This window comes from Hemiscyllium ocellatum, chromosome 25, assembly GCF_020745735.1.
Source record: "Hemiscyllium ocellatum isolate sHemOce1 chromosome 25, sHemOce1.pat.X.cur, whole genome shotgun sequence".
Taxonomy (NCBI): Eukaryota; Metazoa; Chordata; class Chondrichthyes; order Orectolobiformes; family Hemiscylliidae; genus Hemiscyllium; species Hemiscyllium ocellatum.
The window spans coordinates 55740608-55767629 of NC_083425.1; the positions used below are offsets into that span (position 1 = coordinate 55740608).

General features: G+C 42.9%; 1 protein-coding gene across 3 annotated transcripts in view; it reads right to left on the reverse strand.

The window, feature by feature from the left end:
• Positions 1-27022, reverse strand: part of itgb4 (integrin, beta 4) — a 133297-nt gene that overhangs the window by 69788 nt on the left and 36487 nt on the right. For all 3 annotated transcript variants that reach the window (XM_060844379.1, XM_060844380.1, XM_060844381.1), the window contains exons 11-24: positions 21088-21240; positions 20926-21002; positions 19507-19730; positions 17854-17957; positions 16160-16252; positions 13583-13706; positions 12831-12950; positions 10348-10454; positions 9764-9815; positions 8403-8585; positions 7365-7468; positions 6049-6107; positions 3265-3288; positions 531-679 (exon numbers count right to left, since the gene is read on the reverse strand). In XM_060844379.1, the coding sequence (XP_060700362.1) occupies positions 531-679; positions 3265-3288; positions 6049-6107; positions 7365-7468; positions 8403-8585; positions 9764-9815; positions 10348-10454; positions 12831-12950; positions 13583-13706; positions 16160-16252; positions 17854-17957; positions 19507-19730; positions 20926-21002; positions 21088-21240 (1573 nt within the window). The remainder of the gene's footprint in view (positions 1-530; positions 680-3264; positions 3289-6048; positions 6108-7364; positions 7469-8402; positions 8586-9763; positions 9816-10347; positions 10455-12830; positions 12951-13582; positions 13707-16159; positions 16253-17853; positions 17958-19506; positions 19731-20925; positions 21003-21087; positions 21241-27022) is intronic.

Consider the following 27022-nt stretch of genomic DNA (forward strand, 5'->3'; position numbering starts at 1 on the left):
TTCACTGCCCTACACCTCCAATATTGGTGTCATCTGCAAACTTACTAACCATGCCACTTATGTTCTCATCCAAATCATTTATATGAATTACGAAAAGCACTGCACCCAGCACCAATCCCTGTGGCACACCACTGGTCACAGGCCTCCAATCTGAAAAGCAACCCTCCACCACCACCCTCTTTCTTCTACCTTTGAGCCAGGTCTGTATCCAAATGGCTAGTTCTCCCTGTAGTCCTGGAGGGATCCACTCCATAGAGCCAACTATAATCCTGTGGATCCACAACATACAGTCAGCTACAGTCCTCGGAATCAACTCTCCACGGTCAGCTGCAGTCCTCGGGATTGATTCTATACAGTCAGCTACATTCTTGGGGGGATCCACTTCATACAATCAGCTCAGTCCTGGAGATGATCCACACTACACAGTCAGCTACAATCCTGGGGATCCACTCTATATAGTCAGCTGTAGTCATTGTGATGAATAATCCATAAAGAATCAGGCTGAGCAAGCTTTCCTGTTTGAGACTCACCTCGATCAGATGCAACAGTGTAGTAGCCAGGCATAACCTTCAGATTGCTGAAGGCACCCATGGACACCATGTCTTCAGTTAAATTGACAATCTGTTTCTCTGCTGAGCGAAGGGCAGGTATTTGTGTATCGATGATGGTCAGGGCCTCCCTATGGTAAACACAGTCAGACTTATTAAGCCCATTGCAGATAACCAGACAGACTGGAGATGTTGGATTAAAGTTGACTTTAAGTGCTGGAAACTTTAACAGGCAAGTTCAAAAGCAAATTGGACAAAAAACTTGAAATGGGAACAAACATGGTGTGGGGGTTGAAGAAGAGAATCATCAAGGTCCACAGCATGAAAACAGATCTTGTCTTAACTTGTCCATGCTGCTCAGTCTCACAATTTAAACTAGTCCCATTTGTTTGTGTTTTGTCCATTTCCCTCCACACCTATCCCATTCATGAACCTGTCCAAATGTTTCTTAAATGACAAAATTGTATTTGCCTCCACCACTACCTCTGGCAGCCTGTTCCAGACACTCACCACCCTCTGTGTGAAAACATTGCCCCTCTGGACTCTTTTGTATCTCTCCTCTCTCACCTTAAACATATGACCTCTAGTTTTATACTCCCCTATCATGGACAAAAGCTCTCTAGTATCTACCTTATCTATGCCTCTCATGATTTTATGCACCTCTATAAGGTCACCCTGCAGTCTACTATGTTCCAGTGAAAAAAGTCCAGTAATAAACCTCTCCTTATTGTTCAAACCTTCCAGTTCAGGCAGCATCTCAGTAAATCTTTTCTGTATGCTTTCTAGTTTAATAATATTCTTTCTATAGTAGGGTGACTGTACACAATACTACAAATGTGGCCTCACCAATGTCTTGTACAGCTGCAACACGACATTTTCTATACTCAAACTCTGACTGATCAAGGCTAGCATGCTGAAAGCCTTCTTCACTACTCTGTCTACTCATGACTCCATTTTCAAGGAGCTATAAACCTGTAACCCTGATCTCTTTGTTCTATAACACTCGCTAGGGCCCTACCAATGACTGTACATCTTGCCCTGGCTTGAGCCACCAAAATGCAATACACTGCATTTATCTAAATTAAACTCCACCTGCCATTCCTCAGCCCACTGGCCCAGTTGATCAAGATCTTGCTGCATTCCCACAAATCCTTCTTCACTGTCTACTATAACACCAATCTCCTAAATTCTCATCCAAATCATTTATATGAATGATGAATAATAGAGGACACAGCACCGATCGCTGTGGCACACTGCTGGTCACAGGCCACTTGTCTGAAAAACAACTCTCTATCCACCACCCTCTTTCTTCTACTGTCAAGCCAATTTTGTATCCAGTTGGCTAGCTCTCCATGGATCCCATGTTATTTAATCTTACTTAACAATCGACCATGCAGTTCCTTGTCAAGGGCCTTGCTAAAGTCCATGTAGACAATGTCTACAACACTGGCCTCATCTACCTCCTTGGTCATCCCTTCATAAAACTCAACCAAGTTCATGAGACATGATTTTCCATGCACAAAACCATGCGGACTATCCCAAATGATTCCTTGCCTCTCTAAATGCCAGTAGATCCTAACTCTCAGAATCCCCTCCATGGATGTTAGACTCACCAGTCTACAGTTCCCAGGCATTTCCCTGCAACCTTACTTAAATAATGATACAACATTAGCCACCTTCCACTATTCGGGCACTCCTTTCAAGGAGCTGGTACAGGAATGGTGGCTGAATGACCTTTTGTGCCATAGGATTCTGTGTAAATATTGATGCTGTAACTCAGAACTGCACATTCTCTACACTTGAGGTTGTACAAAAGTGTTAATAAGGCCCAACAACTCTCCAACAAGGCCCTGGGCAGTACACAATATCAAGTATCAATAGGAATTTGCAGCCTTGATATCTGTCCAGTTTAATTTATCAAGGCATGATATAATTTGGTGGACAGAATTCATGAGATAATGAGAAACTGGGCCTGAAATGTCTAGATTTCAAATACTTAAAGGGATAGATAGGGTAAATGCCGGTAAAATGGTCCCCTGTATGGCTCCCCCAGAAACCAGGGGTTACTGTTTCAAAGTAAGGGGAAACCAGTTAGGGCAGAGGTGAAGAGAATTTCGCTTTACTCAGAGGGTTGTAAATCCTTTACTCCAGAGGGTATGGAAGCTTGGTTTTTAGATAGAGATTGAGCATTCTAAATAACATAAAGCGATTTGGGGGTAGCGTGGAAGAAATGCATTGAAGTGGTGAGCAGCCGTAATCGTACTGAATGGTGGAACAAGCATGATGGACTGAATGGCCTGACCCTGTGAAGGCACTACGATGTACTCACAGGTAGGTCACAGTTTCAGATCGAGCCCATTCTGACTAATATAAAATGTTCAAGTTTTCCACTCCAGAGCATTTGATTCAGGGGAGAACTGTATTGCCACAAACGCAGTCCTTCTGATGAGATATTCACACATGAAGAAAGGTGCCAATAGGTCAAGCCCACTGCAGCACATCAACAATTAATGTTGAAGAAAAGGTAATTTTAAAATATCTATTAACCTTTGCGAAGGGAGGTAATGTCAGTGTTCCAAAGTGAGCTGTCCAGGAGCGATTTGGGCTGTGTCAGCTGCACGTTGGTCGATGGACTGCAATCATTCATAAACGGCTAGGCAAAAACATTACAAGTGTGCATTACAAGCTGGAGTGTGTACAGAAAAAAATCACTTACCTTTTTCCTGTCTTTGGTTGAACCCTAAAATAGGAAACACAGTTTTAAATGTTGGATCAGAGAAATTCTCAATTACAAGCATTTATAAAAATCACCAGAAAGACATTAAACCATGAGAGAGAGAGCGCAAGAGAGCAGGGAGATAGAAAGAGGGCAAAGGAAAAGGCACAGAGAGAGAAAAGTGCACAGGGGGAGGAGCACAGAGGAAGAGGGGAATGGGACAATGCAAGAGGAGGCATGGGGAGACGGGGCACAGGGAGAGAGGGGCATGGGGGAAAGGGAGCACAGAGGGGAGAAGGGTTATAGGAGGAGAAGGACATGGGGAGAGGGGACATGGGGAGAGACTGGATACAGGGAGATAGGGACATGGGGGGTGTTGAGCAAGGGGCAGAGGGGCACAGGGGAGAGAGGAAACTGGGACATGGGATAGAGGGGACATAGGGGAGAGGGGGAACTGGAGGAAAGAGAGCACAGGGAGAGATGCATGGGGGCATTTGAAGGATGGGGCATTGGGGAGACAGGAAATGGCGACGTGGGGCAAAGTGGCACAGGGAGAGAGGGAGCACAGGTGAAGGGGACATAGGGAGAGAGGGTATGGGTGAGGGGCATGGGGTGAAAGGGGATATGGGGAGAGGGGACATGGGGCAGAAGGGGCACAAAGGGGGAATTGCACTGGAGGAACGACTGCACAGGGAGAGAAGGGACACAGGGGATAGTCGATACAGAGAGAGGGGACATGGGGAGAGGGGCACGGGAAGGTGGGTAAAGCGAAGGGGGAGAGGGCTCACAGGGAGAGAGGGGCATGGGAGAGAGGAGCATGGGGAGAGGGGGTTGTGGGGGGAGAGGGGCATGTGGGAGACGGAGGCACAGGGTGAAGGTTAGAAGGGACACAAGGAATTAGAGGAAGCTCCAGTGAAAGGAAAGAGAGCAGAAATGCTAACTGTCTTGACTTGATTGAGAGAGACATAATTTCTCATCAAATGCCACTCAAACTGACATACTCTTACGAGAGAGATATGAAACTTGTGCTTTTATTTTGGCTGTTTATTGTGGAACTGGTCCATATTCCCAGTTCATCCTGACACTTTTACCTTAATTCAGATCCACCTCTCACCAATGGATTTTTCTCTGGTGCCAGCCTGAGATTGGCATTTTAGTAAACAGGGGATCTTGTAACAGTAGCACAAAAAGCTCCAACTGCAACAGTGAAGGGGTTGGATTGAATAATAATGGCAGCTTTTGGCCATGAATATGGTTGACAAGTGGACATTGGTGACTGTACGATGTGATTTGATTAGCTCAGGCTCACTGTATTTAAATTAAGACAGAAATTGCAGTGATCATGCTTGAGCGATTATACAATGACTTAATACCTGCAAATTCAGTTATCTTTCCCAATTCACATTTGCAGTTGGGTCCTAAGAATATCGAATGTGATTGAAGTTAGAGACTCATATTATTACTGATGAGCTTTAACTCAATCATATAGTTTGCACGGCCTTATGGTGAAGGGGAATATTTACAATACTGTCAGATTACGAACTGAACTGTTTGTGTCCGTCGAACATGAACATGAGACTGGAATCATGGCCAAAATTCTGAAGAGCAAGACTTTTCTCCTGAGGGACGCCGATGAATCTTTTAAATTTCTCCAACAATCACAGTTACGTTAAACTATTCTAAACAAATTGAAATCCCCAAATACTATGGTGGAGTTTTAAACTTCTATACTCTAGTTTATTATTCTGTGTCAAATTAACTAATTTAAGATATGGCTAATGAAAATAATCATTCAAACTAATTATTGAAATTAATTCTTTAAATCTTGACCGACATGGATGGAGTGTCATCATGATAGATAAGGTATCAGAATTCTGGGGGACAGATTGGATGATCAGAAGGCCCTGAACTATCAGTTGTAATGTGACGACTACTGTCATATTTTAATAACTCAAATTTGGAAGTGCTAATAGTTACTCCACAGTAGATAGAAGCATTTTTAATGTGTTTTTGCATGTTTCAATGTCTTAAGTTTTTGGTTCATCTGTTAGCTTTCTTTTCATAAGGAGGCAGCTGTTTCAGCCAATAGCGACCACAATGCTGCTTTAACACATATGGGGATAAGAAGTCGGAATTTTAAAAGTTATCATGTAAAGCATTTACAGATGAAGAAATATATAGTTCTTGTTCAGAGGTCACAATTAAGTAATTCAGTAGGGAGCTTTAGCAACAAACAGAAATCATTGTTGGTTTAAAAGTTGAAAGAGAGATTGTGGTTGACATTCGAACACACACACACACACACACACACACACACACAGACACACACACACACACACAGGCACACACACACACACAGGCACACACACAGACAGACACACACACAGGCACACACACACATACACACACAGACAGACACGTACACAGACACACACATACACACACACAGACACACACACACACAGACACACACACACAGACAGACACACGCACACACAGACACACGCGCACACACACACAGACACACACACACAGACACACACACAGAGACAGACACACACAGAGACAGACACACAGAGACAGACACACACACACAGACACACACAGACACACACACACAGACAGACACACACACACAGACACACACAGACAGACACACGCGCACACGCACACACACAGACAGACACGCAGACACACACACAGACACACGCACACACACACACAGACACACACACACACACACAGATAGACAGACAGACACACACACACACACACACCACTTACCTAAACGTGGTCTTCTGTGCCCCCTGGAAACCTGGCACAATTTTGAAGACATCATTCAGCTAAAGTCAAACAAGTCAGAAGTTAGTTGTCATATTAAACATTTATTCAAATATACAGTTTTTAGAGCAGAAACTACTCATTTATCCAAATGTTTACACTCAGCCTTCCTCATCTCACCCAATATTGTATCCTCCTATTCCTTTCTCCTTCGTGTGTTATCTGACTTCCCTTTAGAAAGTAACATGAACAATCACACCAGCCTATCGCTGTCACCCCAGGATATTGATAATGAATATGACGCTGCATAGACATAGCCTGACTCTTGTGAATCTTCCTGGATCCACAACTCTGGGTAGAATCAGCCATCATTATTGTAGCAGTATTTCTCAGTGGTTCCAATACATTGATAAAACATTGTAAGTCACATCTTAGAGTATTTGAACTTTTTCATCTCCTAATTCTCCTGCTAAGTCTCTCGGATGGATTCTAGATTTGGTTTAACATCTCATGCTCATTTTTCACGAAATTGTCCTGAATCTCTTGGTCTCGGTGGGTATTAGGGGTGAGCCCCATCTTGTCCTAACCACTGACAAAACAACCTGGAAGTTGATCAGAGACCAGAATCTCAGTTCATTATTTCTCACCTGTAGCTTGAACCTAAAAAAGGTAAACTGACTGAAGCTGAAAATGTGTTGCTGGAAAAGCACAGCAGGTCAGGCTGCATCCAAGGAGCAGGAGAATCGACATTTCGGGCATGAGCCCTTCTTCAGGAATGGACTCAAATAACTGCATTAGACCAGCCCAGGAGCTATTGTCTCAGCCTTTCTGTTCTACTTAGTGCTACACTAGCCTAGAAAGGTGAAGCTCATATTCAAAGGAGTTTTAATGCTGTTACTTTATTAAATAGAAATTCATACAGAATATTAAAAATCAAGCATATTCCTACCAGTGTCTGCTAGGATAAATTACAATGCCTGAATTTACATCAGGCTACCACTGACAAAAGTTTGCATCAGCAATTTTTGTTAAAAATTGGAATTGAAGATACAATTGAAGAACCCTGTGTAATTCTGAAATTGGAGTTAAGTCATTGTGGGTAAGTTCAAAGGGGATTGACTAGTATTAGAGAATAAAACTGAATTGGAATATATCGTAAGGTAATGTAAAGAAACAGATTACATGCTGTCTTTGGATTAGCTGTGATAGAAGTTTTTGGTAGGAGATCATGCATGGAGGATGGGGAAGTAAAATAATACCCAGGTAGCAAAATGAGAGCACATAGTCTGCTCTGTCCTGGTGAATGCAACCACACTTACATTCTCCTCCACCTCCAGGCGGAGCTGCCTAAACTCTGCTGAGTCAGGATTCTTCAGCACATCATTGAATATTCTGGTTGCTTGCAGTGACAGGTTGTACGGAACTAAGAATGAAAAGTGGAACAGGATCAGAAAGTACCCACTACAATATTAAAAATCCACTACAGTATTAAAAATCTTACCTTTAGTCATTTGCTTAAATGTTATACTTTATCCCTATCATACTTCCCTGACTTGGTGAGTTAACCTTGTACTCTATTATTCACCTATTTATGTACAATACCAGGAATGAATTAGACACAAAGCTAAATTTGAAGGTAGCCATTCTGTACAACCACAAACGTTCCAATATGGCCAACAGAAGTTAAAAATCTTACTCTTATTTGGAAATTAAAAATGAGGTAGCTATAAAACAAAAGTGGTGGCTGTTGACTGTGGCATAAGAATTACATTGCATGGATCCCACAGTCCTGATCTTTGAAATTCCATTGGCTGTGTAATATTGCCTATCCCAATCTATTTCTCTTCCTAGGCTCTTTAGATTCTGGCTCTTTAGAAGGTTCTTGGTGTCTGTACTTCCAGCTGTCTAGGCCCAAAGCTGTCCACTGTTCTTTTAAGATTGTCTTTAAAAATTAACCCCTTGACCGAACTTTTGACTGTGTCTTTATTAAAATGAGCTTTTTACATGATTGTGTTCCTTGTGAAGGAACCTATGTTCTTAGGGCAGAAGGGATCAGGTTATGGGGAGAAAGTGGGAAACAGGGTACTGAGTTGGCTGATTAGCCATGATCATGCTGAATTGCGGGGCAGGTTCGAAGGGCCAAATAGCCTCTTTCTGCTCCTATTTTCTGTGGATTCTATGAGATTTTTTATTCTCTTAAAGGCGCAATATAAATTTAAACAGCCATTATTGCATGAGTAGGACCAGCGCAGAAATTTCAAAGGTTGTTTAAACAAAGAAAATCAAGATGCCACTTTTCAAACTATGAAGTAGCTTTTGCACTCCTTTCTGCGCTGAACCCCTCTCTCAAGACTCACCAGTGTCGTTAGAGTTGGTTCCCTGATACCGTTTAGAAGGTTCTTTGTGAACATTGTCCATCACCTTCCACCTGACAACGTCTGTGCCTACAGGTTTGTTTTTTCGTAACATTGGTGTGTCAAGGTAGGTGAGCTTGCTTTGATTTAACATGTGGCGGTTTTCCTTAAACCCAACCTTGGTACCTGGAAATAGAAGAAAGACAGATTAAATAAAAGTAGAAGCTCAAATTGGAAGAGTTGGGCTGAAGTGAATGAAATGTCTAATTTTCTTGAAGGAATTGACAGGGTAGAATTACACCAGGCCATTCAGCTTAAGCAGCCAATGCCAACAGGATACCGAAAAACAATTTCTTCTGGTAGAGGAGTCCAGATTATGGGAAAATAATCTATAAATTAAAGCCAGACCATTCAGGAATGCTGTCAAGACCACTTCTTCACAAAAATGGGACCTTTTCCCTCAAAGGGGGTCAATTCTCATTTTCAAGACTGAGACAGATAGATTTTTGTGAGTAAGGGCATTGTGAATTAAGTGGCAAATGCAGATAAATATGTTGACATATGGGTCAGCCACGATCTGCTTGAATGGTGGAACTGACTCAAGGAGCTGAATGACTTTCTTTAGGTTCATGAAAAATATGTTACTGGACTGGGCTGTGTTCAAACTCTGTATAATTTCTTGCAGTCTTGGGCAGAGCAGTTGCCATACCAAACTGTGATGCATCCGGATAGAAAGCTTTCCATGGTGAATCTACAAAACTTGATAAGAATCCTTGTGGACCTGCTGAATTTCATAAGCCTTCTGAGGAAGCAGATGTGTTGGTGTGCTTTCTTGATTCGAAAACAGCTTCTTCACCACTTTTATCAGATTTTTGAATCAATCTCTCATAAAGTTGATCTTTCTCTGCAAGTTCTCTGTAGCTGTAACACTATATTCTACATCCTGTTCCAATACCCTGATGCACTTATGTAAGGTATGATTCGCATGGATAGCACACAAAATGAAACTTTTCACTGTGACTTGGTACATGTAACAATAATAAATCAAGTCAAATCAAAACAAAAACAAGTTGTTCTGAATTATTGGGTGCAATGTACTGAGTTTGGTTTTTGTGGGTATTTGCTGCAGTCTATTGAGCTCCAGTATTAGATCAAGACTTGAGCTGGTCTGTAGCTTGCCAGACTAAAGCCATCAGCAGGACATCCAAACCAATATGGTCTGTTGCAGTGCAGAATGTCACATGTCATATTGAACTCTCAGCACCCATTTCGCACCCAATCGATTTCTAAGTTTATGATTCTTCCCAATTTGATCAATTTGAGAAATCAAGTTGAGTGTAGCGATTCCACAAGACCGAGATTACCTGCGGCACAGCACGGCAGCATCGCACAGCATGGGAGTCTTGCACAGCAGGCCTGCGAAAACAGAGAGGCACCGTGAGCATGCCCAGGTTCTCAGTCATTATATTGTGGTCACAGTGCTTTTCTTTTGGTAGCAATTTAAACAAAAACTCACTGCAACTTCTGTCAGGCGAGTAACACAAAGTCCAATTTGGGACAATCTCCATACAAAAACCAGCACTCAAACCCAATTCTGATGCCCTATCTTCAAATGAGCACTTTGTTACCCAACACAACTTGACCCGAGGCCCAATCCTCAATCCAAGGTCAGTGTCTAATGTGACAATTCATGAGCAAGAGCAACCAGCAGCTCTATTTTATGAAGTTTGTTTGCATTTCCACGACTGACACAATAGAGTCGTTTCTCGGAGACTGCAGTCAGTTCGATATGGGATGTATCGAAATATGTGGTACCTACGCAGAGGTTCTCAACATTTAATTCTGAAAAGCCAATGATAATTGGCCTGTAACAAGCCAGGTTGGTACAGTTTATACGCTCGGCCTTCTTCTTTCTGTATAATAATGCCAATGGAAAATGAGCACTCACCCGAAAGCAGGCACAGTACTTCCAGCAGAGCAACAACAGGAGACCCAACAACAGCATCAGGAATATGATGAGTGGAATGAGCCAGAGGAAGCCTCCTGGGGGACAATCTAGAGATGGAGAATAACATCATCTTAGCAGACATGAGGGATAATTCAAATACCAAAATGCACCTTCTAAATCCACAACCACTTCTATCTTGAAGGATCCATGGAAACACTGCCACCTACAAGTTCCCCTCCAGGCCACTTATCATCCTGCCTTGGAAATATATCACTGTTCCTTCACTGTCACTGGGTCAAAATTCTGGAATTCCCTCCCTAAGGGCATTCTGGTCAATCTAAAGCATATGGACTGCAGCAGTTCAAGAAGGCAACTTACCACCACCTTCTCAAAGACAACTAGGGATGGGCAATAAATGCTGGCCTAGTTAGCAATGGTCACACCCCATTAGTGAATCAGAAAATAAGAGATCATAAGGAGGTGTATTAATGCAGGTCTAATATTGGATGGAAATTGGAAGAAAACTGATTCAATTTTCCAGTCATGTATGAGAGCAAGAAGCAGCACCGATGATATTAATGCTACAACTTTTAAATCCTGCTAAATTTACCTCTATTATGCACTTGCTTTGTTTGAGTTGAGCTTTTATAGCTTTGTTAAATTGATAAATGCAAGAGTGTAAATGAAAGAATTATCCATATGGAATGTTATATATTTCTTGTTTAAAGTTTTTGATGATAAGGACTTGTATTTTCAAAGCCATTATAAAATAAATTTCCGTTATTCTTCTAAGAGGAAAGGCGTGACAAAATTCTTTTTTTTGTCTATCTATTTTATACAGTGCAAGCCAGCAATCTATGAATACTATAACACTCAGGGAACACAGTATTCCAAAGGGTTGCTACTTTTGACTGTTCCAAAATATAATTAAATCTATACTACCTACGATCAAAAGTGGGCTTGTTGCAAGGTTTTCAATAGATTATACAAAACATTTGTATAATTTATTCAAAAACATACAAGATAATCAGAGGGTTAGATAAGGTGGACAATGACAGCCTTTTTCATTGGATGGTGATTGCTAACACAAGAACACATAGCTTTAAATTGAGGGATGATAGATATAGGACAAATGTCAAAGGTAGTTTCCTTACTCAGAGCATAGTAGGGTCTTGGAATGCACTGCATGCAACAGTAGTAGACTCGCCAATTTTAAGGGCATTTAAATGGTCATTGGATAGACATATGGATGAAAATGGTATAGTGTAGGTTAGATGGGCTTCAAATTGGTTCCATAGGTCGGCGCAATATCGAGGGCCGAAGGGCCTGTACTGTGCTGTAATGTTCTATGTTCTACATTTCAAGTGTCACTCAGAACAGTTCAAAGGTTATATGTAGAGTTAGAAACAGTAAGACAGTGTCTGAAAGGGGGAGGCAGAAGGAGGCTGCATGTGAAGTGATGCTACTGTTTGGCTGTACGACAGAAAGGACATTGTTTCTGTGTGGTTGTGGCTCAGAGAAGACCCGAGAACAGCTGGAAAGCTTTGTGCTGCTAGGACTCAGGGAAATCCTAGGAGACAGTTGGTATAAGTGGGCAAGATTAAAACTCAGGGGAAAACCAAACTAGTGGCAGTCTTGGCTTGTTGAAGCTTGCTGACTGTGGAAAAGCCACCGTTGTAATTATGAGTAGGTGCTAGAATGCCATTTTCAGAATCTAGGGGAGTGTAGGTCCTGGAAAACAAGGTGAAATATCAGAATATTGATGATTAAGTGGTTTTTGAGGTATTTTGGAGCTAGGTCTTCAAAAGAGAAGAATTGAAATCCCATTGATAGGCCACAGAGTATACTGCTGCAAGACTCACGATACCAAACCTGACTGCGTTTACTAATTGATGTCTTCTGTGGAGTGTCCAACCATAGTTTAACTGTACGCCATGTTTGTTTTTGGTTAATTCTGGACTTAATAGAATATAAATTGTAAATACATATATATACTAGATTGTATTAATATTCTAACTTTATGTATTAAAATTTAATTTTGTTGTTCTTAACCTTGAAGTCTTAAGGGTACTATCTAAGTACCTGACTTCTCTTACGTTGCCTACTTTAAAAATAAAGTCCCTAACCAGGTCATAACATAAATTTGACAGCCTGATCTGGAATATCAACAGAGTGCAAGCTAGAGCTCTGGAAAATGCCCCATTCTTCTTCCTATATCTTTTCATAAAGAAGTAGGAATTGTTAAACAAGGGCACAGCAAGATCCCATCTAACTCACTCTCCAGAATCCAGCAGTAATGGAGTTGTTGATCATGACTCTATAACAGAACCACATGGAAGTGGAAGAGAAATCCTCAAGCAGTCTTCCTAAGCCAAAATTATCATCCATGTAATCTCTCCAAACACTCATATATTTCTCAATTTATCAGAAGCAATGGAAGCCAATCAGCAAAAGTCAGATTTCCAGTTTTATTTTCCACGTACCTTTCTTCTTCAGCACCTCTACTTGAGTTTGGTTGCTACCTGGGAGCACTGTCACTGTGTAATAAAATGTACAATCATCTTCCTCATCGCGGAACTCACAGTGTTCTGTCACTTCCTTTTCTGTAACAACAAAATAAGATTCCTTGTAATTGTCAGGATACTTCATTCTGCAGATCTTCCATCTGGCGGTTTCTGCATTGAAGCCCCTTTCCAGAGATTTGAGTCTCCAATCTAAGTCAATGCTCCCTTGCAGAACTGAAATATGTCATTCAATCAAAACTCTGCCTTCCCTCTCGGGAGTCCCTTAAAGGCTCACAGCACTTTGAGGTGAGCAGGTAGCTCTGCTGATGTGACAGCATGCAGTATGCAAACTGCTAAGTCATCGGTCGGTCATCAGCCATCAATGTCTGTAAATGTGGCTTCATTGTTCGACCACATGACAACAGTGAGTGCACTTTGCAGTATTTTAAATCAGAGTCATGTTGAAGATTACAAAGAGATTTGGGAAAACTGGTCAGGGAACATTGTCTACTCATGAAGCAGTCTCAAATCCAATAGAGCACAAGTTCATAAAATGAAGAGTTTATGAGTAGGAGGACATTCCAAGAGAGCTTCTTTGAGTTAAGATGGTCATATACCAGAATACATGACCTCAGATTGATGTTTAAATGTGGACAGTATAGAGGGTTCAAAAGACAATTCATCAGAATGGGATTTTTCTTCAGTAATAATTTGCTACTGTTCCAATTGACCTGATTTCAGTTCCTCCACAAAGGTAAAGATTTGCGGGCAATCCTTGCAGTTGTTTCCTTTCTTGTCCCCAGTATTCCAGGCCCAGCATTGGACACAGCTGCGCAAGTCTTCACATATCCCCAGCTGCAAGAGGTAGAAAAGGAGAGAGGAACATTAAAGAGGGACACAAACTCATCCCTGAATTGTAATCCCAGTTTCAAGCCCCAGTTGACAATAAAAATTGAACAGGCTGTGAGGTATATGGGAGGGTTTAAATCAGGGCAGACTCTTGGTTCCCCGCATGCTCCTGCCCATTGCCATTGAAAGTAGATGAGGATCTTGGAAAAATGTTGAGGTCAGGATTCTGATACATCAGTCGGACCCTGAGGCAATTTTCACTCGGTTTTCTATCTGGTGCTTAAAATCTGGTGACAGGCAGCCCAAGGCCTGAAGAGACCAGGGGAGGTTGAATTATTGAAAGATATCCTCATGGATCCGGAAGGACCAATCAGGCACAGCTCCACAAAGAATTCTAAGCCTCCCCTACCCAGTTTCGAGAATTGCAAGGGTTTTCCAAGGACAACAAGGATTTCCTCTGTTGGAGGTGCCATCTTAGGGATGAGATCTTAAACCTGTTTCTTTTTCAGCTAAAAGCAAACAATCTGGGTAGCATGGTGGCTCTGTGGATAGCACGGCTGCCTCATAATGCCAAGAACCTGGGTTTGATTCCAGACTTGTCTGGCTGTCTGTGTGGATTTTGTACATCCCCTCCATGTCTGCCATGGGTTTCCCCGGGTGCTCTTGTTTCCTTCCACAGTCCAAAGATGTGTGGGTTAGGTGGATTGTCCATGCTGAATTGCTGATAGTGTCCAGATTTGTGCAAGCTAGGTGAATTAACCATGGGGAATGGGAGGTAACTGTGACTTAAGGACCTGAACTTAAGGGAATTTACATTTGCCAGGAATTGGTGTTAGAGAGACCTGAAGGTTTATAAGTCCCAGGGTACCGAAGGGGGTGGCTCGAAAAATCGTGGATGCATTGGTGATTATTTTCCAGAGTTCGATAGATTCGGGATCAGTTCCTGCAGATTGGAGGGTGGCTAATGTTGGACCACTTTTTAAGAAAGGTGGGAGAGGGAAAGCAGTAAATTATAGACCAGTTAGTCTGACCTCAGTGGTGGGAAAGATGCTGGAGTCTATTATAAAGGATGAAATTATGACACATCTGGATAGTAGTAACAGAATAGGTCAGAGGCAGCATGGATTTATGAAGGGGAAATCATGCTTGACTAATCTTGTGGAAATTTTGAGGATGTAACTCTGAAGATGGACGAGGGAGATCCAGTAGATGTAGTGTACCTGAACTTTCAGAAAGCTTTTGATAAAGTCCCACATCGGAGGTTAGTGAGCAAAATTAGGGCGCATGGTATTGGGGGCAAAGTACTAACTTGGATTGAAAGTTGGTTGGCTGACAGGAAACAAAGAGAAGTGATAAACGGCTCCATTTCGGAATGGCAGGCAGTGACCAGTGGGGTACCGCAGGGATCAGTGCTGGGACCGCAGCTTTTTACAATATATATTAATGATATAGAAGATGGTATTAGTAATAACATTAGCAAATTTGCTGATGATACTAAGCTCGGTGGCATGAAGAAGGCTAATAGCATGCTGGCCTTCATAACAAGAGGGATTGAGTATAGAAGCAAAGGGGTTCTTCTGCAGCTGTACAGGGCCCTGGTGAGATCACACCTGGAGTACTGTATGCAGTTCTGGTCTCCAAATTTGAGGAAAGACTTTCTGGCTATTGAGGGAGTGCAGTGTAGGTTCATGAGGTCAGTTCCCGGAATGGTGGGACTACCTTACGCTGAAAGACTGGAGCGACTGGGCTTGTATACCCTTGAGTTTAGAAGACTGAGAGGGCTTCTGATTGAGACATATAAGATTATTAAAGGATTGGACAGTCTGGAAGCAGGAAACATGTTTCCACTGATGGGTGAGTGCCGAACCAGAGGACAGAGCTTAAAAATACGGGGTAGACCATTTAGGACAGAGATGAGGAGAAACTTCTTCACCCAGAGAGTGGTGGGTGTGTGGAATGCTCTGCCCCAGAGGGCAGTGGATGCCCAGTTTCTGGATTCATTTAAGAAAGAGTTGGATAGAGTTCTCAAGAATAGTGGAATCAAGTATTATGGAGATAAGGCAGGAACAGGATACTGATTAAGGATGATCAGCCATGATCATATTGAATGGTGGTGCAGGCTCGAAGGGCAGAATGGCCTACTCCTGCACCTATTGTCTATTGATAGAGCGAAAAGTCAGGGAGTGGGTCTGGGTATGATACTCTTCGGAGGGACAGTATGGACATGTTGTACCAAATGATTTTCTTCCATACTGCAGGGATTCTATGATCCCATGACATTCTCGAAGAAAGGCAAGGACATTCTGACTAATATCTTGACTGTTACAAAACAGATAAACAGCTCATTGATACAAAGGTGTACATGGCAGCCTGATGTATGTTAATACCTTGCTGCATTTTAACTACGGTGGGATGTTTTGAACTTGGGAAAGGAATGGTCTCAATGATTACACACTTACCAAATACTGTAAAGAGTTACAGGTTGGATCAGCATTGTTATCATAACACTGACATCTTCCACAATCACAGACACCATTACCGTTGCAGAGTCCCTGTAATCAGGAAAACAAAGGTGGAAACTCTAGGTTACAGAACACTCAGCTTCTGCCCTGACCATCATCAGTTTTGTTTGATGAGGTAAGTGGAGATGAATTCTTCCATTTGAACAAAGTAACCAGGGCAGTGCCACAGAACCTGAGAAATGAAGAAGTCCTACCAAGTTTTTTTTTGTGTGACAGCAGAGGGAGCTCTAACACCAACTATTTGCTCTTGGACTAATTGCAGGGTTAGTGTGATTTTTAACTTTGTACACCCCAGTCCAACACTGGCATCTCCAAATCATAATTGCAGGGTGTTGGTGAAGCAGTCAGAGCTGATCAGTCTCTCCCCAATATCGAATAAACCTCCATCTAAGCATACTCTGCTGTTTCTATAAATTCTTCCCTCTTATTCATGCCTGAAGATTTCTTCACTAAATTGAAAATGGGATCACACATTAGAGCAGGGGTTGTTCAGCACTATGAATCTGATTGTTTTATCTCAATGCCATTTTCCCACCTTTGCTCCACACCCAATGATATTCTTACATCCAAAATCGATCAATCTCAATCTTTAAATTACAATTGAAGCCAAAACAGCCTTTTGGCGGAGGTAGATCCATAATTTCACCCTGAATGGCTTAATTCTGATTTGAAGAATATAAACCATCTCTTTTATCCTTTATTCCTTCATTGGATGTGGGCATCGCTGGCAAGGCTGGAATTTGTTTCCCATCACTAATTGCCTTTGAACTGAGAGGCTTGTTAGACAATTTCAGAGTACAGTTAAGAGTCAACCACTTTGCTGTGAGCCTGGAGTCACATCTAGGCCAGAGTGGATAAGGATGGCACTTCTGTAAAGAATATTTGTGAGCCTCATCTATGACAGTTTCATGGTCACCATCACTGACATGGCTTTACATTTCTGATTTGTGATGAGTTTGGGTGGCACGGTGGTTAGCACTGCTGCCTCACATCGCCAGAGACCCGGGTTCAATTCATGCCTCAGGCAACTGTGTGGAGTTTGCACATTCTCCCTGTGTCTGCGTGGGTTTCCTCTGGGTGCTCCGGTTTCCTCCAACAGTCCAAAGATGTGCTAGTTAGGTGAATTGGCCTAACTAAATTGCCCATAGCGTTAGGTGAAGGGGTAAATGCAGGGGAATGGGTCTGGGTGGGTTGCTCTTCGAAGGGCCAGTGTGGACTTATTGTTCCACACTGTAAGTAATCTAATCTAAATTCAGCTGGCTGCAAAGGTGAGATTTGAACCAATAGCTGCCCTGGCCCTCTGGATTACTAGTCAAAAGTTGTTACCAAAGTTGTCAACACCTCCCCTTATCCTGAAATTAACCCCTCCTTCCTGGAAATATGTTCTCTGAATCTGCTTTATATAATCTTCATAATTAAACTTTTAAACCCAGAATATCATTTGGTGAGAATGTCATACCAGAGACACAGATTAAGTCGGATCTGAAACAGGAATGGGTGGTAATGTTTTTATGATAGCACAGGCAATGGTTAACTAGTATCCCAAGTTAAAAATCCCCAAAGACATGACTACCCATGTCCATTTTCCACCTGACGGTGTCTGTGATGTTGTGATGTAATTGCAGTCTCACCCCATTGATGTCAATGCATGTGGCGTTGCTGATAGGGCACTCACACGAGTCACCTGTCCATCCTTCTCTACATATGCACTTTTCCTCAAAACATTCACCGTGATCTGTGGACAAACCAGAACCAAAACTGAATCAAACACCAGGTTTAAACACTCTAAGGGCACAAAACCCAATTGGCCAAAACTCAATGGAGACCTTATCAAATCAATGCAACTCATACAGCCAACCCAAATGGTCATATTATCCACTCCATTGGTCAATGCAACTTATACTGCCAACCACTCTGGTCAATGCAAATAATTTTTAGTTGTAAATTTGCTTAAATACATAGTGATTACTGGAAATCTACAATTATTTGTCAGCACCTAGAAAGGAAAAGCGGGATTAACTCAAAAGCATTTCCAAATATTGATGCTCCTTTATTCTTTCAACGCCTGATGTCTATGTTATTTCCATCTTTGTATCCTTTTCTGAAGCCTAACATTGAATAGGCTCATGGTTCCTACTGAAGTCAAGGCCACAGAGAAGGAGTAACCCCGAAAAGTTCTGCATTTACAATGTTCTCACGGCCAACAGAGAAAGGTTAACCCTGAGGAGTTCTACATTTACAATGTTCAGACCAACAGAGGCTTGAATCAATCTGCTTGATTTCTGGAGAGGCTGATCAATTAACTCTCTTTTCAGGAATTCCATGACATTAAGTTCACGGTTAATATTCACCATTGGCCCTGCCCACAGTTGGTTGCTCACTTTCCCTAAAGGTGAAGGTGGCCCCATTAACTAGCAATAGCCTGCAGTACCCTACAGTCAGCTGGCTGTAACATCAGGAGCGATCTACCTGCTCAGTGTTGTTCATTGCCATCCTGAGGTACTGAAACCCAATCATCGTGTTTCAGTGCTGACCTGACAAAACAAACTGAGCAATAAACTTTTCAAGGTTACAAACTCCATCATATCCTGGCACCCTGCAATTTCTTGTTCATATTGGGTCAGAATCTCATGTGTGTTCCCTGGTCTAAACATCATAAGTTCAAACACAACTGCATAGATGACAGCATACGATCTGAGCTTGATATTCTCAGCGCAGTACTGAGATATTGCTGCACTGTCACAGGTTTGGTTTATCAGATGCTCATAACATCTTTTCTCATTGATAGACATTAAAAGAGCCCACAACACTGTTGGAGAGAGAACAGTGTGTTCTCCCCAGTACTTAACAGTATTCCATAAAGAGGGAGAAAGTGAGCACTGCAGATGCTGGAGATCAGAGTCAAAGAGTGTGGTACTGAAAAAGCACAGCCGGTCAGGCAGCATTCGAGGAGCAGGAGAGTCGGCATTTCGAGCTTATGCTCGGGACATCGACTCTGCTGCTCCTCGAATGCTGCCTGACCGAGGGGCTGTGCTTTTTGAGCACCAGATTCATTGACTGTATTCCTCAAACAGTACAGGCAGTTTTGTTCCTTGTGTCGTCATACTGTGTTTGACTTGTAAGCTTTCTTCAAAAAGAATCTTGTTAGTTGGAAAGGGCTTTGCATCGTCCCATGAATGTGAGCCAAAGGGATATAAATGCTTGTAATCTTCCACTGAAATCCATGAGAGAAGGTCTAATTTCCACATCACCAGCACTGTACCTATAGTGCATGTGTCACTCACCATTACACATAAAGCCGGCAAAGCGTGGGCAGTGCAGGGTGCTGTATTGACAATATTTTCCCTCAAATCTTTCCAGGTGGTATTCCGATGGATGACAGTAACAAACTCCACAGTAACAATCCCCACGACCAGAGCAAATCTGGGAATTGTCAAGGGGATTCTTGCAGGCTTTGACCTCAGTGCCATCCTGATTACGTGTGTCACAGTCACAGGTGTCCCCTTGCCTGAAGAAAGAAATGTACAGTGAAATAACAGCCTCGATCACTGGCCAGCATGGTATGTTTCAGAAAATAAGTGTTTTTTTTCCTGACTACTAGGGGAATTAAAAACAAGTGGTGGCTATCAGCACCTTCAGTCTGTTTCAATGCTCAAGTCAAATCTCAATTTACTCAGCTCAATTCCATATTTCTAAATACCTAATTTATCAATTCCAGTCTTAAAACATCCAATTGTTGCATTATTAGGATACAGGGTTGGTCATTCAGGATTGAAGTGAGGAGAAATATGTTCAACCAGAGGGCAGTGATCCTGTAGAAGTCTCTGCCGCAGAAAGTGGCCGAAGACAAAATAACTGATTGTTTTCAAGAAGGAGTTAGATATATTCTTAGGGCTAAAGGAATCAAAGAGTATAGGGACAAAGTGGCAACTGAGTAATGAGTTGACTTGTCTTGAAGAGTTTATTCCATCTCTTCCAATTTCTACTCCTATTTTCTAGGTTTCTATGACCTCCAATCACACTGGCTTTGTGAAGGAGAGCCTCAAGTTTCTCTTTGTGTGAAGATGTGCTTCCGGACAGGACCCCTGAGCAGCCTGACCCTTCGTTTTAAAATTACTTTCCCTCATTCTTGATTACCCAGAGGAAGTAATTTTTCTGTATCCATCGGCACCAGCTACAACACGGACCAGGTGTATCCTTAACAGTGAGAACAGCATGCAAGAGACAGAGCCAAGCAATCCCATCACCAGTGGATCAAATATAAGTCCTGCAGATCTCCTACACCTTGTTGTAAATGGTGGTGGACAGTGGAGGAGATGGAGGAGATATCTCGATCTAGCACATCAGCATGTACAAAAGTTAGAACTACTGAGTGGGTGGAGTCTCCCCACAGTCTCTGCTGAAGCTAAGTTGAATGACACACCCATGACATCTGTCCAGCATTTAAATTCAAGACTAATAAATGAATTGAATTGAAGCTCCCCAGATGACATTGTGGGATGGATATGCCTTTGGGTTATCAGTCTATTAACATTAGCACCACGCTAATTTCCCATATTACAAGAATGACGATATTCTTCAAATTTACTTAATTTGTCCGAAACTCTTTCAAAGCTGCTGAGGACATGAGAAGGACAATTAAATTACAGGTTCCTTTGCTATTCTTTCATGGTCAGTCCCACATGGCTGTGCTCATTTCTTACCAATTATCCTTGCACACGCATTGCCCACAAACAAAGTCACCATTCCCTTTACATTTTGGAGAGTTCTTCTCTGGATTCTGTTGATGAATTACAGCAGACAGGTTAGAAAATGTGAAACACCAATTGCAATTTTCAAATTAAGATGTGGCAATTGGATCTTACCGTTTCACACGAACATTTTTCACACAACAGGGAGGTATCCACTGTCAAAGCATCTGTGAAAGTGCTAGGCTTAACAATCAGGTTTGCCCTCTGCTCCTTCTCATTGGTACACATAATGGAATCCATAGCTTTCACTTTCAGCTCAAACTCTTTCTGATTATGAACAGATAAAAGAAATAGTATTAACGGCATGACACTCTCTATCTCTGTTACCTCCAGCACACCCACAACCCACCCATCACTGTCACCTCCTCCAGCCCATACACTCCTTCCTATCTCTGTAATCCCCTCTGGCCCCCACACCCCTCCCTATCACTGTAACCTCCTCCAGCCCTTACACTCCTTCCTATCACTGTAAACCCCTTCAGTCTACCCACCCCTTATCACTGTAGCCTCTTCTAGTCTCTACAACCTTCCCAGACCTGACATCGCTTCATGACTGTAACAACCCTTAAATCCCTCCTAACTTCCTCCAGCTCCTAGATCCCTCCCTACTACTTTAACCTTTGTAACCCCTACACCACTTCCTATCTCTAACCTCATTCAGCCCCTACATTCCTCTCAATTCTGTAAACTTATCCAGCACATACAGCCTTCCCTACCCCTGTAACCTCCTCCTGCACCTACACCACTCCCTATCACTGTAACCTCCTCCAGTCCCTACAACCCTCCCAATCTCTGGAACCTCCTCCAGTCCTGAAATCCCTCCCTATCACTGGAACCTCCTCCAGCCTCTACACCCCCTCCCTATCACTTGGACCTCCTCCAGTCCCTACACACTCCCCAATCTCTGGAACCTCCTCCACTCTCTACATTCCTTCCTATCACTGTAATCTCTTCCATGCGCTTTATCTCTTCCTGTCACTGTCACCTCCTCCAGTCCCTAAATCCCTTCCTATCACTGTAACCTCTTCCAGCACATACACCCCTATCTATTTCTATAACCTTCTCCAACCTATAAACCCCTCCCTATCTCTGTAACCTCCTCCAGCCATTACATTCCTTCAGATCTCTGTAATCTTGTCCAGCCCCCACACCCACCCTATGACTGGAACTCAAGACCGTATACCCCTCCCTGTCACTGTAACCTCTTCCAGCCCCTATTCTGCTCCTTATTACTGTAACCTCATCCAGCTCCTACACCCGTACATATCTCTGTAACCTCGTCCAGCCCCTACACCAATCCCTATCACTCTAACCTCCTCCAACTCCACCTACTCTACATTTCTCTATAACCTCCTCCAGCCCCTAACACCTCCCTATCTCAATAACCTTCTCCAGTCTCTATATCCTTCCATATCTCTGTAACCTTGTTCAGCCCCTATATCCATCCCTATCTCTATAACCTCCTCCAGCCTCTACCCTCTTCCATCACTGTAACCTCCTCCAGTTCCTACACTGCTCCCTGCCATTGTGACCTTCTACAGCCCCTACTCAACATCCCCCCCCCCCCTTTCCCCCAGTTATCTCTGTAACCTCCTCCAGCCTATATATCTCTCCCAATCTACCTACATCACCTCCTTTGGTAGTTCATTCCTCCGCGTGAAAATGTCCCTTTTAAATCATTCCCATCTCACCCGTAACATTTGGTGTCCAGTTTTGGATTCCCCTACCCTCTCCATGTCCCTCATGAACCTCTGTAAGGTCACCTCTCATCCTCTGCTGCTCCAAATAAAATAGCTGCAGTCTATTCAACCTCTCCCTGTAGCTCAAACCTTCCATCACAGCAGCATCATTGTAAGTCTTTTCTGAAGCTTTTCAAGTTTAACAATATCTTTCCAATAGCAGGGAGGCCCGAACTGAATACATCAATGGCCTCATCATTATGTTTTACAGCCAGAACATAATGTCCCAATTCCTATACTATCCTAAACTGACCATAGACTCATACAGTCGTAGAGATGTACAGCATGGAAACAGACCCTTCGGTCCAACCCGTCCATGCTGACCAGATATCCCAACCCAATCTAGTCCCACCTGCCAGCACCCAGCCCATATCCTCCAAACTCTTCCTATTCATATACCCATCCAAATGCCTTTTGAATGTTGCAATTGTACCACCAATGAAGGTTATTGTGCCAAGTGAAGGTAATCACTATTTTGATTACCTGCGACTCAACTTTGAAGGAACTGTACATCTACACCCCTGGGACTCTTTGTTGAGCAACAGTCCCGAGGCCCCTCCTGGGTGCCATGGTCAGGGATGTGTTGGATCGAGTGTACAGGATTCTTAAGAGGGAGGGGGAGCATCCAGAAGTTGTGGTACACATCAGTAACAATGACATAGATAGGGAAAGGGATGAGGACCTGAAACAAGAATCTAGAGAGTTAGATTGGAAACCAGAAGCCAGGACAAGCTGAGTAGTAATGTGAGGATTGCTACCGGTGCTACAGGTTAGTGAGGCTAGGAACAGAGAGCAAGTGCAGCTGGACATGTAGCTACAGAGCTGGTGTAGGAGGAAGGACTTCATGGATCATTGGGATACCTTCTGTGGAAGGTGGGACTTGTACAAGGAGGACGGGTTGCACCTGAATTGGAGGGGTACCAATATCCTGGGCAGGAGGTTTGCTAGAGCTCTTCAGGAGGGTTTAAGCTAGTTTGGCAAGGGGATGTGAACTGGAGCTATGAACCAGAGAATGGAGTAGGTAGCGAACAGCCAGATACAGTGTGCAGAGAGTCTGTGAGGAGGGATAGACACTTCACAGAGCAAAGGTACAGTCGGAGTGATGGGTTGAAGTGTGTTTATTTTAATGCAAGGAGCATCAAGAATAAGGGTGGTGAACTAGGAGCATGGATCAGTACTCGGAACGATGATGTTGTGGCCATTACAGAGACTTGGATATCACAGGGGCAGGAATGGTTGTTGGGCATTCCAGAGTTTAGATGTTTCAAAAGGTATAGAGAGGTAAAAGAGATGGAGGAGTATCATTGCTAATCAGGATAGTATCACAGCTGCAGAAAGGGAGATTGCTGTGGAGCATTTGTCTACAGAGTCATAATGGGTGGAAATCAGAAACAGGAAAGGAGGAGTAACTGTACTGGGAGTTTTCAGCAGGCCCCCCCAATAGCAACAGAGACACAGAGGAGCAGATTGGGAGGCAGATTTTGGAAAGGTGCAGAAGTAACAGGGTTGTTATCATAGGTGAATTTAACTTCCCTAATATTGATTGGAACCGACTTAGTTCAAATAGTTTAGATGAAGCAGCTTTTGTCAGGTGTGTCCAGGAAGGGTTCCTGATGCAATATGTAGATAGGTGAAATAGAGAGGAAGCCATCTTGGATTTGGTGCTTGGCAATGAATCAGGCCAGGTGTCAGATCTCTCACTGGAAGAGCATTTTGGTTACTTTTGACCACAACTTCCTGACCTTTACTGTACTCACACAGAGGGATAGGAATAGACAGTATGGGAATATATTTAATTGGAGGAGAAGAAATTACAATGCTGGGGCGCCTGCATTGGGAACAGATGTTCTCAGGGAAATGCATGACAGAAATGTGGAGGTTGTTCAGGAAGCACTTGCTGATAATGCTGGACAGGGATGGTGGGTTGAAAGAACTTTGGGTGACAAGGAATGTTGAACATTTAGTCAAGAGGAAAAAGGAAGCTTAGTGAAGGTTGAGGAGGCAAGGATCAGACTGGGTTTTAGAAGGTTACAGGGTAAGCAGAAAGGAACTGAAGAATGGACTTAGGAGAGATAGAGTGAGACATGAGAAAAGGATTAAGTAGAATTAAGTAGCTAGTAGGATTAAGGAAAACCCTAACGCTTTCTACATTTATCTGAGGAACAACAGGATTCCAGAGTGAGGATATGGCCAATCAGGGACAATGGAGGGAATTTGTACCTGGAGTCGGAGGAGGTTCTTAATGAATACTTTACTTTAGGATTCATTAGTGAGAGGGACCTTGATGTTTCTGAGGAGAGTGTGTAACAGACTGATATGCTTGGACAGGTTGATGTTAGGAAGGAGGATGTTTTGAAAATTTTGAAAAATATAAGGATAGATAAATCCCCTGGGCCACACAGGAAAAGCCCAAGGTTATTACAGGTAACAAGGAAAGAGATTGCTGCATGTTTGGCAATTATGTTTACATCCTCATTGTCCACTGGAGTAGTGTCAAATGATTGGAAGGTGGCCAGTGTTATTCCCTTGTTCAAGAAACAGAATAGGGATATTACTGGGAACTACAGACCAGGCAGTCTTATGTCAGTGGTGGGTGAAGTATTGGAGAGGATTCTGAGAGACAGGGTTTATGATTAGCTGGAAAACTGTAGCTTGATTAGAGATGGTCAACATGGCTTTGTGAGGGGCCTCACAAACCTTATTGAATTATTTGAGGATGTGACAAAACACAGTGATGAAGGTAGAGCAGTGGATGTGGTGTACATGGATTTCAGCAAGGTGTATGATAAGGTTCCCCATGGTAGGCTCATTCAGAAAGTAAGGAGGCGTAGAACACAGGGAAATCCAGCTGTCTGGAAACAGAATTGGCTGGCCCGTAGAAGACAGAGGGGGGTGGTAGATGGGAAGTTTTCAGCCTGGAGCTTGGTGACCAGTGGTGTTCCGCAAGGATCAGTTCTGGGACCGATTCCCTTTGTGACATTTATAAATGACTTGAGATGAGGAAGTGGAAGGGTGGGTTTATAAGTTTGCCAATGACTTAAAGATTGGTGGAGTTGTGGTTAGTGTAGAGGGCTGCTGTAGGTTGCAACAGGAGATTGACAGGATGCAGAACTGGGCTTGGTGTTCAGCTTGGAAAAGTGTGAAGTCATTCACTTTGAAAGGTCAAATTTGAATGCAGAATACAGGGTTAAAGGCAGGATTCTTGGCAGTGAGGAGGAACAGAGGGATTTTAGGGTCCATGTTCATAGATCTCTCAAAGGATCCAGCTTGATAGGGTTGTTGAGAAGGTTGTAGTGTATTAGCAGGGGATTGAGTTTAAGAGCTGCAAGGTTATTCTGCAGCTCTATAGAGCCCTGGTTAGACCTCTCTTGGAATATTGTGTTCAGTTCTAGTCACCTAATTATAGGAGGGATGTGGAAGCTTTAGAGAGGGTGCAGAGGAGATTTATCAGGATGCTGCCTGGACTGGACGGCATGTCTTATGAAGAAAAGTTGAGGGAGCTAGGACTTTTCTAATTGGAGCGAAGAAGGATGAGGTGTGACTTGCGAGAGGTGTACAAGATGTTGAAAAGCATCGATAGAGTGGATAGCCAGAGACTGTTTCCTATGATGGAAATGTCTATCACGAGGGGACATAATTTTCAGGTGATTGGAGGAAGGTTTAGGGGAGATGTCAGAGGTAATTTCTTTACACAGACTCTGTGTGTGTGTGTGTGTGTGTTCCATATTTTAGATGGGGGTTAGTTTTCATTAGTAAAATCATATACTGAGGGTTCACAGTCAATTACTTGTAGCTGGAATCTATTTATTTGTAAGAAATAAGTGCTCTTGTTCTTACAGCGCTGGTCCATGTTTTATGTTGGCCTTTGTCTGTCTAACAGATAAATTGGTGTCTTAGTGTACTTTGATAAAATCTTTAACATTGTGAAGATTGCAGGAATAGCAGGGCTTTGATCCCAGGGCACTATTCAGATGGGAGGGAGGGGGGGAGGTGCCATAACTACAAGCAGGGGCCCAATACTGCTTCTAGCCTGGCCTCACCAGTCTCAAATCCAAGCACAGCAAAAGCCTGACGACTCTGTGCCCTGGGGTTACTGAGCAAGTTGTTCCCCCTGCCTTCACCTCAGGTCACAGCAAAGCTCACATGAGAGCAAAGAGCTGTCAGGTACTAGTTGGTGAAGTTGAACTCTCAGGACGAGTCCACAGAAGAGAAGTTAGAACATAGGAATTCACAAAGCTGACAATATTTTTAAAAATGCTTTAACAATTGTGTTATTTCCTGAATTGCCAGAGTGATGTTTTGAGGCTCAC